The sequence below is a fragment of the Aquila chrysaetos genome, chromosome 17, assembly GCF_900496995.4.
Source record: "Aquila chrysaetos chrysaetos chromosome 17, bAquChr1.4, whole genome shotgun sequence".
NCBI classification, from domain to species: domain Eukaryota; kingdom Metazoa; phylum Chordata; class Aves; order Accipitriformes; family Accipitridae; genus Aquila; species Aquila chrysaetos.
Genome location: NC_044020.1, coordinates 14,151,853 through 14,167,380, shown reverse-complemented (window position 1 = coordinate 14,167,380; position 15,528 = coordinate 14,151,853). Strand labels below are relative to the sequence as shown.

General features: G+C 44.6%; 1 protein-coding gene across 1 annotated transcript in view; it reads left to right on the top strand.

Moving 5' to 3' along the window:
* The window catches only part of MICAL3 (microtubule associated monooxygenase, calponin and LIM domain containing 3), a 165,226-nt gene extending 154,584 nt beyond the window's left edge, over positions 1-10,642 (top strand). The window contains 4 exon segments of the mRNA XM_041129681.1: positions 2,023-2,088; positions 4,420-4,519; positions 5,527-5,600; positions 5,685-10,642. Coding sequence (XP_040985615.1) covers positions 2,023-2,088; positions 4,420-4,519; positions 5,527-5,600; positions 5,685-5,869 — 425 coding nt within the window. The 3' untranslated portion in view covers positions 5,870-10,642.
* The last annotated feature ends 4,886 nt before the right edge of the window (positions 10,643-15,528 follow it).

The following is a 15,528-nucleotide window of genomic DNA, read 5'->3' as shown; positions in this document are numbered from 1 at the left end:
TTAGTGGTCATGTCACAATGAGATGAATGGCATTTTCACATACCAGATATTTATTTTCAGATCAAATACGGCAAATTGGGAATTCCTCACCAAGTCTGTATGTCCATGGTTTGAAATGTATAAATATAGCTGCTTTTGAGTTATCAACATTCCATACACACACACACACACACACACAGAGACACAAAATTCTGAATGAAATCTCAAACCCTGAAAAATTGAAGTGGATTTTTCCATATAATTATATGTCTGTCTCCTGCTCCCCCCCCAGGACCAAGTTAGAGAATTAAAGCATATATAGAAGAATTCATGCTGAATAAGATAGGATGTGAAATAAAATAATATAACAGGTATCATGCACTAAATGCTCTGCTTTGTGTGGAAGCTTATTCTTCACAGTGCCTTTGCGGTTTGGGGTTTTTCTTGTTTGTGTTTGCTTTTGTAACCTAACCTGCGAAATGGCAATCATAGAAAAAAAAGCCCTAATATTCTTCCATTTTAAATGAAGAAGTCAGAAAATTCTGAACAACTAGAATTAAGGTTCTGGTACTGTCAACTGATGTTGGTACGATCCTTTATTTGTAACTGTCATATGGCCAACTGTGGCACCTCTCCTAATGTTGCCCCTTCCTGCTCCCAGTACAGAGGTTTCTTCCTGTCTGAGAAAGCCACGCTGCTCAGTCACAGGCTTTGAAGCTGATGTGCTCTCCCTCTCACTCCAGCGTGTCCTCTGTGTGCTGGTCTAGTTCTGTGATGGTCCCTTCTAAAGCCTTCCCAGTTCACTGGTAGTCTAGTTCTGTAAAGCTGTCTCCAAACCACATATATCAAGCTCTGCTGACTTCTCCAAAATAAGTGTTATTCTTACCATATTATTGTTGTGGAGTTTATGCCTTTTCCCAACACAGAAATGCCTCCTCTTTATAAATGCGGTTGTGCATTGAGAGCAGTAAATGTTCCATTCTGCTAGCTCTGATGTTTCAGGCTCATCACCTTCCTGGTGTATATGTTCTCCTGTAACTATTAGTGATGTTGGTTATTTCCTTCTGTTTATCTCTGTAATATTAAGTACAGCTGAAAAGCAAATTCTCAGTGTTAAAACAGCTGAACCGTTTTAGAGATGAGAAATGTTTGTCCTTCACTGGGTGATGAAAAAGATTCAATAAGTCGCCGATACTAACAGAACTTGTAAGCTTTAAAATGCTTTGTGAAATGAGAATGTCAAGGGAGAGCTTTAAATTTACCATTTTAACTCTGCAAAGCCCTCAGTTGCTCATTGCCCCTGCAGACCCTGATGTGAATCACTTTTTTTATCCACGTAAAAGCCTTTTCCCTTCTAAGCACAACAGTACAGTTGAGTACATGTGTACTCACCATACTTGACGCAGCAGATCCTGGCAGGCTGGTTCCACGTTAATCAGATTCTTCCCGTGATGTTCCCTGTCTGAAGAAATTATTTTCCATTAAAAAGGACGCTTTCACCATCAGTGGATGCTGCCATGGTATTAAGAGCATGGTACTGATAAAGCTTTAAGGTAGGGTGGCTGCTTACAGCTGGTGTCTTATGCATGCAGGCGAGACTTTTTGTAACCCTGCTTGAAATTTGACATTTATCAGCAGGAGTTAAATATTCATCTCTGCTCGTCCTGACATCTTGTTCACAAACCTTTTGGTTAAAGACCATGTGATTGAAAAATGTATGTTAGGAAAAAGTACCGTAATAATAACCTCCTGCCTGGTATTTGTACAGCTCAGTAAGAGTTCGCCAGTACCTCAGTCTACCTCTTACCTGTTATCTGTGCTTATTAGGGACATTATTCATCTGTAGACTGTATCCCTTGTTTCTGCTTCTCCATTTCTTGTATTTTTTCTTTTCTTTTCTTCTTGTGTTTCCTTTCTTTCTCACTCTTATGCTTTTTGTCCTTTGCTTGTCTTTTATTTCACCCCTTTCCTCCTCTTCCGTTCCACTTCCAACTTCCTCTTCCTCTCCTGCCTCTTCCTCTTCCTCGTTTGGTCCTATTGAAGTTGAGCCCAATGCCGGGACACCACGTCGTAGACCTCTCTCCTTCTGCCCTTGCTGTGCCCATGAAGGTAACGTAACCTCACACGCTCCCTGTTCTCCTTGACCACAGCTGGGTTGTCGTAGCAGCACTAGTCAGCTAGTGACCACAAGGCCCTCAGCCTTTTTCTTGCTGTGTCCCCAAACCAACCTTCTCAGTAGTAACCTGGTAACCAGCTTCTCTGAGCCTGTGGCAGGTTATTAAAGGTACAGTATCCCTTTTGCTAGTCCCAGCTGTGCTAGGGAAGGTGTAGCAACTGGGAGGGATGTTGGGCAGCAGCGGTGGGAGCAGTAACATCACACTTAAAAGTTTCTGTTTTCATTTGGTGGCTTCAATTTCTCTATTCCTCCTGAAAGATGTTTGGAAGGTGGGGTAAGGGAAGATAATCTGCTTCCTTAAATATGGCCTTTTAATTAGTATATATGGATTAAAGGAATACTGTGTCTTTATAAGGACTGGTTTCTTTAAAAACCAACAAACCTTAAGCTAGATCAGTTTTCCCTCATCTGTCTTGCTGAGTGCATTCTTTAACTGTCCCAAATGGAGTTTGCTGTAGAGTTTCCATTGCCAAGGCATGGGGGAAGGGGTTGTTTTTGTGTGTTCATGGTGTAATTTTGCTAACCACTTACTCTGCTTTCCATGGTGCTCCCTCACATCAGTTGTCGGTGCTCCCTCTCCAATCCTCCCATTATTCCTCTGCTCATTGGCTGTTTAAAAATACTTGTGTATTTCATAGGTCAGTAGCGTTGTGTTTTTGGCTTTTTCTTAGAGGCATTTGTTTTCTATACATCCTGGCATTGGAAAGGATGGGGAGACTTCCCAGTGTTTTCATGGCGCCACAGCACTGGACATCTGCATGTACAGTCTCCCTCTCCTGTCGCCACATGGGCATATTGTGCAGAGATGCTCAGAAAGGAATGCTTGGAACTGAGCAACACACTGGTATAAAGTCCACAGAGCCGGAGGCTCTTAGGGTGGTACAACTGGGTCTGGTATTCCCCAAGGGTCTGCTATTACTATTTTTCAAAGGCAGGTATTCTCAGCCTGAGCTGCAGGTTACTAGGAGTTGCAGGCTCTCCTTTGTTTAGCTCCAGTGCAGCACTTCTCTGAGCTCTTAAGGATGGAGGCAGGGCACAGGTCTGAATTAACTAGCCATTAATGTGGTATTTGTGAAGTGTTTTCCCAGAGTTTGAATAGTAAGCTTGCTGCTTGATTATTTTTAGCATCAAGATGACTATTTGAGAGTTTTTGATTTTGATATAGATAGTACGTATCCTTAATACCAAACTTAGACAGGGGTGTTAGTTACTTTAGGATGCCTAGGTTACATGCAGTGCAAGCTGATAGGATGCAGCAACCCAAAAATACTGTTGAGCTTGATTTGAGGCCTTGCTCCTGCCTCCAATTCCATGCAGGCAGGCACATTGCTAGTGTCCTTGAGGGTGTCTGATATAAGTCACAGCATTCATCTGCAGGTAGTTCAGTGTGGAATCAGTGGTCCAGACCAGGAGATTGCTAGGAGGAGCTTCCCTGGTAAGCTCTTGCATTTGGTAAATTTCAACAGAAGGCTTTGGGAACAGCTTTCTGCGATTTATTCCATATAACTCCTGACAGATAAGAGATTCATCAGTAGACTACTGAGTAAGTTTAGGAGTGGGTTTTAAAATAAATGAAATAACAACTAAGAGTTCTGTACTAGGTGGCCAAGGCCCAAGGTATTTTTATTCTGCTTTGATATTAGCAAACGTGTCTGGGGATTCTTTTTCTTTCCAGTGCTGATGTGCAATACAGTAGAAGTAGTTTCTGTGTTCACTGTGCAGAGGGGATCTTCAAGATGGATAGGTATACGTGGCTAGGAGGAGCAGTCAGGAAAGATTTATTTAGCTATTGAAAAAAGAAAAGACAAGATGTTACTTTTGGCCAGTAAAAGAAAATATTGAGGACGTGCAATTGAAGAAAATAAAGGTAAAACACATGGAGTAGCAATTGAATCTGTTTCTGATGAGCATACGTTTAAGTAGCTGGCATGAGGATCTATAATGCTCTTCTAATGAAAGGAAAAGTGAAATACTTACAGAAATCTGGGCTTTCTGCATTAAGAATGAGGAAGAAACAAGCAATCACAAGAAAAACAGAAAGGGAAAAAAAAAAATCGGGCTCTAAAGAGAAGAGAATCCTTTTGGAGGTGACTTCCACTCTTCTGTGTACTCTAGGCAAACTGAATGGACCCGGCTTGGGAGTGCTCTGGCAGCATCTTGCTCGGCTTTCTTTGCACATTTTGCCCCATTGTTGTTTTTGCAGTTTGGGCTTGTAAGGATCACAGGGCGTTACCTGAAAACTTACCAGGTTTCTTTTTTGGCAGGCATGGGTAAGAAGGATGATCCCAAGCTGATGCAGGAGTGGTTCAAGCTGGTGCAGGAGAAGAATGCCTTGGTTCGCTATGAGTCTGAACTGATGATATTGTGAGTGAATCTGCAAAGCTTTAAAAGGGGGATTACAGTGTTACTTATAGTATTGGAAGATCTGTCAGTACTGTCTTCCCCATAATGACAGGAGGTCAGCAGTCTCCTAGGCTGATTCTTGGCTGAGTTACGAATCTGAGTATGTTTCAGAGGAGTGGTAGAAGAAGGAATAATGCAATAAGGAATGAAAGTTCCAACTGTTTATGCACATGCAGAAGTACGGATGTGTGTTTAAAGCTCTGAGCCCTTCCCAAGCTGTTCTTGGATAAAACATGTCTTTGTTTACACAAGTGTTTTCGAGCTATGCAGAAATAATGTTTGACTCCTTCTGGTTTTGGTAGTCCACTTTTAAGTGTAGCCAGAAGTGTTTAATTCAGTCACCTTTGCCATGTGGCCCTCTGCCTGTAGTGGGACCCCAGTGCCTCTCATTTGGGCTCAGATGATAAGGCTTTTTTCCTGTTAACGGAATTGGGGAACTTTCTGAGTCCCCATGCTGCAAATTCACTGAAATTCATTTCTGAATATGTCAGCTGACCCAGGCAGCGTGGAGGCTGGTCATCTTAGTGCCTGTGTCAGAAAAGCCCCAAAGTGTTGTCTGCATTGTAATCTGAAAAGGCAATGGCCTGACATGTCCTTAGTTGATAAGCGACTTTGTCTTTAGAGTGGGAAGTGGCAGGAGATACATAGAGGTAAAGTATAATTTTGCAGTGATTGCAGATTTGTTTGTTCCTACACGCTGTTTTAGATTTAATCCCACCTATAATCCGCATAACTTTCTGTATTGCACTTCCTAGCTGAAGGCAGAGAACGTGAGATGGTGAAAGTACATTTAAATCTTTAAAAAATATAGTTATATCTCTCCGGTGTTTCAAGAGTTGTTCCAAAACAGATTGGTAAAATGCATAGCAGATATCTAGAAGGGGAGCAGAAATTGAGAATGGATGTGAAGCAATGTATGGAGTATTTTAATATACCCAGAACTTGGATTCCTGATATTTCCCTTTCAGTGCTCGGGAGCTAGAACTGGAAGACAGGCAGAGTCGATTACAGCAGGAACTCCGGGAGAGGATGGCAGTAGAAGGTGAGAGCAAAAGGGAACATTCTGTAGATTGTATGTGCATATTTCTAGCCTTGTGTATGCTGATAGTTTTTGATATCTCTGTAGATCATCTGAAGACAGATGAGGAGCTCTCAGAGGAGAAGAGGATCCTGAATGAGATGCTGGAAGTAGTCGAGCAGAGAGATTCTCTCGTCGCTCTCCTTGAGGAGCAACGGCTTCGAGAAAAAGAAGAAGACAAGGACCTGGAGGCAGTCATGCTTTCCAAAGGTTTTAGCTTGAACTGGTCCTGAGCTTAACACATTTACCTCTGCTGGTCTGTGTTGTCCAGTTGGCCTACCCCGAGTTCGCCAGAATTACGTGGATACGAAGATGTTGAAGGGGAAACCTCCAAAGGGTCCGACAGCATGCAGGGATTTGGTTTGAAGCACTCAGAAGCCTTTTGATAAGTGTGTTGGTTCCAGAAGCTTAAGTTTTACATGTCTGCAAGCCAAGCTGAAGATAATGAGTTGAGACTGTGGAGTCTCCTGCAGGTCCTATACAATGGACCATATTTTTGTGTGTGTGGTAGGAGGGAGAGGAATAATCCATGTGTGGGGATGGAGGTTAAGGGAAGAAGTACCCTTAACTAAACTGGATTTATGGCAGTCCATTCCTTTCCCGTTTTTACTACACCAGTTCTAATAGAAGGGAGGGAAGTGGCAACCCTCTCTGGAAAACCACAGCAGCCTGTAGCAGCCTGTATGGTGGAGTCAGCTGTCAAGAGAGAGCTCCAGAAGCCCAGGGCAACACCTTCTTTTCTTTAGTCTTCCTCCCCACCAAAGAAACCTGCAGTTGATCATTACGCATGGATATAAAGAAATATGAGACAGAAAAGATACTACTAGTATGTGTGATGAAACTCTCTGCCTCCTGGTTTTTAGAGAGATTGGGGCATCAGGGGACTCTCTCCCTATCACAGCCTCCTAAATCATCATCTTATGGGGAAAAAAGGGGAGAAGAAGAGAGAGGGAAGATGCCCTTCTGCTTTGCTACACACTGGAGAGACAGCTACTGCTGGCCTTAGTCTTCATGGCCACAGCTCAGAGGCTGGTGGGCTTCTTTGTTCTGTTTTTGTTGTGACTGTTTTGACACTGGAAAATACTGACTGTGGGACAGTGGTAAGTGTGTGCTGGGGCAGGGGTGTTAAGAGGCAGCATTCCCTGGCTGTTAGGCCCCTAAAAGGGAGAAGCCCTTAAGTGACTGAACCACCATTAAGGCTTTTCAGTGTTTTTATTTTTTTCCTCTGTATTTTGTTTTTGCACATTGGAAACAAAGCTTAAGACCTGCCTGGGCCCTCAGTCACTTTGACCCTTTTATGTCAATTAACTTATTTTTTTAATACTTGAAAGAAGATTCATTTTTGTATCTTTTAGGAAAAAAATGGATGAGTGATGGGTGTGTGCCTGCTGCATCCTACAACTTCCACTTCTAAATTACTGGACGTTGTTACCTGTGGCTATTTATTAGTGTTCTTATTAATAATTTGATTTTTACATATATTTGATTGTGGAGGGAGTGTTTTAACTCTGTTAGAGAAAGACACTACTGCGGATTGGTCCCTGCTTCACAGCAAGGACAGCCTTTATGTACCCATGGATGTATCCTGCCCTAGGAGTTTTCCTTTATGACAAAATCCTGTGCACTCATGGAGTTGTAAGAATCTCTTTGTGTTCCTAGCATACTTTTCTTCTGCATCCTAGATTCCCTCTGTTGGACTAATAAACCTATAATTTATTTAAATTTTACATTTTTATAATAAGAAAGCCAAAGCTGTGAGGTAGAAATATCCCATATGTCTCTTTCTCACTGAAGGAGGGGACACACACTCCTGAGATACAGCTAGAGGGACTTCCATGAAAACAAAAATAGCACATTTCCTGCTGCATCTGATGGAAGAAGCTCCTTTTGGCTCAGCTAGTGAAGCTGCTGCTTTTCAGCCAGGAGGGTACTCATTGTAATCGTTAACCAATGAGCAGGATATGCACTGAGCAATTCAGCGCCGTTCACTGACGAATTCCCTCAGCACACTATGTCCTTAACTTGTCCCGGCAGAGCTGAAATAGCACTGTGCATTGGGTACGTGTCCCACCCTTAACATGATGTGTTAAGAGGTTTTCCCCCCTCGGGAGGTTGACTATGTTCTCTTCTTGTTAAAGAAGTACTAAGCCTGCTCTCCAATGTCTTTGTGAAAGTGTCCTGTTCCCAAGCATATTCATACAGTGTACTGACTCTTTCAGCCTGAACTTATGCTGTTGGTGCAAGGCACCCAAGCAGGGCTGAACATCCTTTAATCTTTTGCTCCAGGACAGAATTTAGCATGGTTTCTTGCTGTTGGTTCTCTACCTCCTTCAGAGAGGTCTTCTGTAAGCCAGGGTCTATTTGAATTCACCTCTGACTCAGGAGCATACCTCAGGCTGAGGAAGAATGGGTAGGACTGTCCCCAGAGACTCTGAGCAGTGCTGGTTATTAACTGTGGAAACATGGTTTTTCTGCCTCAAGTGTTCCCCCTTTACCCCCCCCCCCCTAGTGTTTTCTGCTAAGGCATTACAAATTAAATCCAGATGCTCCTGAAACCAAGCAGGCAGGCAGCTGCAGTGCTACTTCGTAATTGTGCATGTTAGCAAGTGGTACCTGCTATACCAGCATCACAGAGTGTTGGCTTATCCACAGGATGTCCAACAGAATTCCCCCCATTTGCCAGTGCAGGGACGAGCTGCACAAGTCAAATTGGCAACGGTAGTTTACATAGTCTGCATTTCAGGGGCCACTGGAAGCTGGAGAGGAGGAGGGAAGAAAGAGAGAAGCTAGAAAACATAGTTTGTTGTAAACTGTCTTGTGGAGAGAATTGGCCTCAGTCCATTTTATAGTGCACTAGGTATATGGACCACATCTAACTGCTAACAAAAGATCATTGAATGTGAGCTGTAGAACAGAAAGAAATCCTGAAGAAGAAATACCAGATTACGACTTTTCCCTTTCATACTGGGGGACACTGGCCAGATCTTTGCAATACTGAAGAGTGGTATCACTTGAGGGTGTAATGCCCTACTGCAGGGGAAAACTGCATATTCTAAACCTGAACTCTTTAGGTTATGCTGAAGGCCTCCAGCAGTGAGAATGAATATGAAGAGCTAACATCGCACATGCAAATTAATTAAAACTACACGAAAGGGAATGTTAAAAGGCCTTTTTTACAAATGGTTGTAAAAGGCACAACTTGTATTTGCTGTTCCGTTGCACTTTAAGAATATGACTTGCATATCAGATACTGGGTTTTTTTTACTATCTGAATATTTTTAATTCAAATTTTATATTTTTAAAGCTGAAGAAGGCTCTTGTGACCACAAGATCCCTTATTTGTATCAGAATCCAAGTAGGATGTTCTAGCTCTTTGTGCTGCCCGGGTGGGCAGCAGCACATGACTCAGCCATGTGCATTTAATGACCCGTGTCCATTTTGTGTATGAGGGTAGCGAAAAGGCCCTCAGCTTGCGAGAAGTGGGCACGCAAGGGCATCCATCCCCACGTGACACGGTCCATACCAGGGGCTGGCCGCTTCCTCCCTGCAGTAGGTAGGAGGAGAGCCGAGCTTGGAACCTAGCCTGTGTTCATTTTGAAATGAGCACACTGAGGATGGGGCAAGCACTTCAGTCCCCTATGGGGAAGGGAGGGGGATACCACCTCCTGGAAACACCTGGGAGGCAAATGGGATGGGGGAGTGAGGACTGCCAAAACAACTACTCTGCTGTTTTCACAGTACAATTCTTTTTTTTAACTGTTCTGTTCCTTTTAACCATGTTTTCATTAAAACTCACAAATGGCTGTAAAATCCTGAGCTTCAAAGAACTAATGTGTGGGGAGGTGACAAGATGTTTCAGCTCCAACTTCCAGACATATTCCTTCTTTCAGTTAACCAATACCCCATGGTCTCACTAGGGCATGTTACAAACTGCGTTGCTGAACATATTTTAGAGCAAACCGCAAGTTTTAAAAGTCTGTCCTTCTCTCTATCCGTCTCTGCATTTTATGTAAATATTTGTTTGTATGTAAAGACACCAGTGGATCCTTGGGTTACCCCCAGGGTCAAGAATCTGAGTTTTGTGCAATGCCTAGGCCTCTTTTAGAACACGGTGCTTGCATAGAGCTAGTCACCACATTTGTGTGCACTCTGGTGGTTTTTAATATTTTTATACATCCTAATCCTGAACATTATGAAGTATTATAAGTGGTCTAGACTGCATGATCTAGAGCAGCCGGCAGTTCCATTTTCTTAGCAGCTGTTCCTAAAATGTGCACAGCTATACCTTGTTTGGTTAACATTCTTTTAAAATGAGTTTTCAATTAAGTGTTTACACCAGACACCAGTGGATGACAAAGGTGTTGCATTATAAAATCTCCTGTGTACAAACTGAAAAGCCACAATATGGCTTTATGGGAATTTCAGTCATCGCTGTCTGCAATAAAGAGAACTCTAAAGCATACTAAAAACCAGCCTGTATATAGTTCACAGAGAAGGAGATTGCTGGCTTCTGACCGTTGCAAAATAACAGAGATTAGAAGCTTTCTAAAAGTTCCTGCTTTTGGATTGCTCAGAGTACTGCTATAGGCAGGGTAGCTGGGCGGATGAGGACGTCGCTGAAAGCAGATGTGAAGGGGAGCATGCCACGTTGTCATGGCATTGCAGTAATTTAAATACTCTGTATCTGTGCGTGCATGTGTGTGTGTGTGAAGTCTAATCCAGGGGAAGGGATCTGCTCTGGCATCTTCCCTTTTGTATGAAAGTGAACTCTGATATTCAGATTGTTCAAGGCTTTTATGGTTGGCATGTATGGAGTGTTAACAGAAAAGCGTATACCCTACCTGTAAAAAAACCCCAACTCTGTTCCAGCCTGTTTTCTCTGTTTGGTTGTGTTTTATCTTTGTTTTTATGCACACTTGCTTCGTTGGTGTTGAGATTTTAGCACCTCAGATGGCCAACTGAACTAAAAAAAAAAAAAAAAAAAATAAAGTAATTAATTATTTTTTTCTTTTTGTTGGTGGAGTTACCATTTGTTTCCCTTGCGTTCATTCCCATGGTTCATGATTAAAGAGGAAGCCAGGAGCTGAGGGAAGGTGATCTTGAGATGAGATAAAAATCTAGGTGTTAAAGCGCCTGACTTCAATTTCTCTTTTGCTGGAACACTTGGAGCCCATCTGAACTATCTGAGATACAAATAAATCGATCTTGATACAGCCCCAATACATAGCCCTTCTTTCTCCATATTTTACGTTGTTTCTTTAGATTCACTGTGAAGAGAAATTACAATAAATAGCCAAGAAGGGGTGAAGATAATGTACATTGAATTGTAGGAACTAGGATTTCATTTCTGTAGCTGTAGCTCACTTCCTTAGCCTGCAGTACTAGTGTGAACATCTGATGCTGGTATAGCAGCATTCCATAAAATAAGGAGTGAATGACATGAATGCCTCTGTGCTGACTTTCTGTGTGGTTTTAAGCCTTCACCACTCCATGCCTGTGTCTCATCTGCACTGTGCCAGCTGAGGAAGGTTAGCGAAGCGATGTGCAGTTCCGGAGCTGTGCCCCTTGAACAAACTGGAAGGATTCAGAGTTTCAACCTCACCAGCTCATGTGTCAAGAAAAGGTGTCTTGTCTGGGTGAGGAACCTGAAGGTGCACAAGTCCACAGGACCTGATGAGATGCATCTGCAGGTCCACTATCAATCATATTTGAGAAGTCGTGGCAGTCCAGTGAAGTTCCCACTGACTAGAAAAGGGGAAACATAACCCCCATTTTTAACAAGGGGAAAAAAGGAAGACCCGGGGAACTACAGGTCAGTCAGTCTCACCTCTGTGCCCGCCAAGATCGTGGAGCAGATCCTCCTGGAAACTGTGCTAGGGCACATGGAAAATAAGGAGGTGATTGATGACAGCCAACATGGCTTCACTAAGTGCAAATTGTGCCTGACAGATTTGGTGGCCTTCTGCAACAGGGTTACAGCATTGATGGATGAGGGAAGAGCAACTGACATCATCTACCTGGAACTGTGCAAAGCATTTGACACTGTCCCGCATGACATCCTTGTCTCTAAGTTGGAGAGACATGGATTTGATGGATGGAGCACTTAGTGGATAAAGAATTGGCTGGATGGACGCGCTCGAAGAGTTGCAGTCAATGGCTCGATGTCCAAGTGGAGACCAGTGATGAGTGGCGTTCCTCAGGGGTCAGTACTGGGACCGGTGCTGTTTAACATCTTTGTCGGCAACGTGGACAGCGGGGTTGAGTGCACCCTCAGCAAGTTTGCCGACGACACCAAGCCGTGTGGTGCGGTCGACAAGCTGGAGGGAAGGGATGCCGTCCAGAGGGACCTTGACAGGCTGGAGAGGTGGGCCCGTGTGAACCTCGTGAAGTTCAACAAGGCCAAGTGCAAGGTCCTGCAGACGGGTCGGTGTGGCAGTACACTCCCCCCCCCCCCCCCCCCCCCCCCCTCCCGCCAGCAGGAAACGAAACTTCTCCAGGCAGGGAGAAGGGGAAGGAAAAAAAACCCTAAACCCTGGAGGCCGCAGGTTGAAATTTGAACTGGCCAATCGAGACATGCCAGGTACACGGAGGTGACCCTCCTGGCCAATAGAATTAAATGACCACAGGTCAGATTTGACGGGGTATAAAGGGGGTCCCGCCGGAGGACACGCTGGAATCAGTCCTCCCCGGAGCAGCGGGTCTGCTGTCGGGGACTCCCCCTCGGCCGAGGCAACTCCTCGAGGGAGAGAGCCCTCAGCTTTTAGGTGAGCGACACGCACGTTTTGGAGCCATCACTTTAAATCTTGGGGATTCTTGAGTCGGCTGTGTAGTATTAATTCTCTTTACATCATTGAGCCTGTGGTTTATAAAATGTTACCGGACTTCTAACTAACTTTTTACTGAAGACTAAATCTGAGTTTAACACCTGTTGGATTTGGTTATGCATGCATCCGTAACAGTCAGGGCAATCCCAAGCACAAATACAGGCTGGGCAATGAGTAGATTGAGAGCAGCCCTCTGGAGAAGGGGATGAAAAACTGAATATGAGCCGGCAATGTGCGCTCGCAGCCCAGAAGGCCAATCTCATCCTGGGCTGCATCAAAAGAAGTGTGACCAGCACATCATGGGAGGTGATTCTCCCCCTCTGCTCCGCTCTCATGAGATCCTACCTGGAGTGTTGCGTTCAGCTCTGGGGCCCCCAATATAAGAAGGACACGGACCTGCTCGAGCGGGTCCAGAGGAGGGACACCAAGATGATCCCTTGATCATCCCTGGAGCACTTCCCCTGTGAGGACAGACTAAGAGAGTTGAGGTTGTTCAGCCTGGAGAAGAGAAGGCTCTGGAGAAGAGAAGGCTCTGGAGAGACCTTATAGTGGCCTTTCAGTACTTAAAGGGGGCCTACAGGAGAGATGGGGAGGGACTCTTTAACAGGGAGTGTAGTGATAGGATGAGGGGTAATGTTTTAAACTGAAAGAGAGTAGGTTTCGATTAGATATAAGGAAGAAGTTCTTCACTGTGGGGGTGGTGAGGCACTGGAACAGGTTGCCCAGAGAAGTTGTGGGTGCCCCATCCCTGGAAGTGCTCAAGGCCAGGTTGGATGGGGCTTTGAGCAACATGGTCTAGTGGAAGGTGCCCTTGCCCATGGCAGGGGGGTTGGAACTAGATGGTCTTTAAAGTCCCTTCCAACCCAAACCATTCTGTGATTCTATGATCTTCTGTTTGAAAAGGGCGCATGTTCAGCCTAAGTGTTGGGTGCTGGGTCCAGTAAACATCAGGAGCTTGAAGTCTGGAGGAGTGACATCAGCAGCACTGCTGTCATTAAGTAGACTGAGAGAAGTCACAAGACTTTGTGCCTGTTTTTTCAACAGGCAGAAAACACACAGGATGTTGTGGGAAATCCCAGCTGGGGAAATCCCAAACAATGAGTCTAATTTTCCTGCCCACCCAACCATTTTCAAAACAAAGGATAAACCCTGGTGTTTGTAAGGTGGTTGGATTAAAGCAGACCTGTTATGACAGCAGGGGGGATGATGGGCCTCGATTTCTGGCCTGGAGGCTGGGGAAGGCAGGCTGTGCTGTAGGTGGCAGGAGGGACACAGCTCACTCCTTCGTTTGTGCAGCTCAGTAGGTCAGCAGTTCTCTGGGGACGTTTCAAGCTCTACAATTCTTGTCCTTTTGGTCTCTTGCTTTCAAATGCTAGTGGGAGAAAGCTGCGGTCACCTGGCCGGGATCTCTCTGGTGTCAAAAGGCCAGTCCGCAAGGATTTCTCCCTTGATGTGAGAAGAGAAATGAATATGTGGCAAGTGACCACTGGACTCCAGGACACAGGAGGTTGGCTCCCATCCATAGCTTAAGAGACCAGCCTTGCAACACTTCATCATGGCTTTTTAATTACACTGCAAGCTCGTTAGCCCCCGATGTCAATTGGGGACCCAGAGGTTCTGCTATTTTGTAAACTACGCTTGTTACCAGCGCCCTAGAGAGACCTTCCTGTGTTGCTTGCTCTGGCAGAGACCTACGCCGGCTCTGGACAGAGGGCCCTCCGAGATGAGCAGGGTCACACTTCCTACACAGATTAGCCATGTGCGTGTAAGAAATAACACCAGAAAAAGGCCCTCTAACAAAGAAATCCCGCCTCAGGAACCCAGCGTGGTGGCAGCTGCTGCTTTCGGTTTCCATTCATAATGAGAGCAGCCTTCAGGAGCCTCCGACCCTTTCTTTCCACACGTGGTGTTTCATGCCCGCGAAGCTGCTTCACCCACCCTACGCTGTTCCCCTCGGCACACAACCGCGACCCCTCCCCAGCCCTTTGGGTTCAGTGCTGAGGTAATGAATAGCGCAGCAGTTAGCAAAGTGGGAGTGTGAACGTGCCCTCAGCTCTCAGGAGAAGCACAGGAAAAAGGATGTATAATGGGTTCATTAAGTAACATGCAGGGCCTTTTCTTGGCAGCAGAAGATATAACTTGGCCTGGATAAAGACAATGAATGTAAATTGTCAGGAAACTGACAGTTAACTAGGGGGAAGTCATGCCTAACACTAAGAGCAAAGAACAGGTGAAAAACCCGGCATTCTGGCTTCCCTCATGTTAAACAGTTTTTGAAAAGTCCTCACCTGCAGTGCTGTGAGAGCTGCCTACATTAGCAATTGCATTTTTAAGTCCTGCATATAGGAGAATGCAAACCTAATCCTGTAAGGATGCTACCTGGCCACACATCTCTCCAGGAAAAGCATTCTTGGAGGAGATTCCCTTTAAGAATTCAAGCAGGGCCTGAGTGCATCTTCCTCCATTAAATCCTAAGCATCATCAGCAACAGAACTCTTACCAGAGAAAAGGATCCTACAGGTGGTCATGGGTGAAAGCAACAGTGCTGGCATGTGGCTGCTCAACTGCATCACAGCTGGCATCATCCTCCCAGAGAGCCAGAGGGAGGGAGGTAGGGGGCCTTCTGCTTCATTTTATAGATACTATTTGAGAGAAGGGATGAAGCATTGCCTCCTTCCTTAGGCTGCACCCTCTTATACAGCACTCAAAATAAGGAAAGAAAAAAAAAAAAAAAACCTGTCCAAGCCAAGCTCTGGAAAAAGTACCATTTTTCCCTTGGCATCTTTGCAACAGTGTAAATGCCTGCGGACAGCAAGGGAGTGGATAAACGAGTATTTCCAAAATGTGGTGCTTTTCTGAATGTCTCAGACACAGGAATCACGTGGTTTCCTGGAAGCAAAAGATAAGATCGCATCTCCTTTTTATTGTTAAAATTTTCTATACAAATATATAAAATAAACTCTATTACTCAGATACCAGGAACAAAAAACAAAATGCAGATTTCTCAAAAGAAATATATACACTTTGGGCAGAAGGACGAGAGTGTATGCGTTTTGCCTACTTGGCGC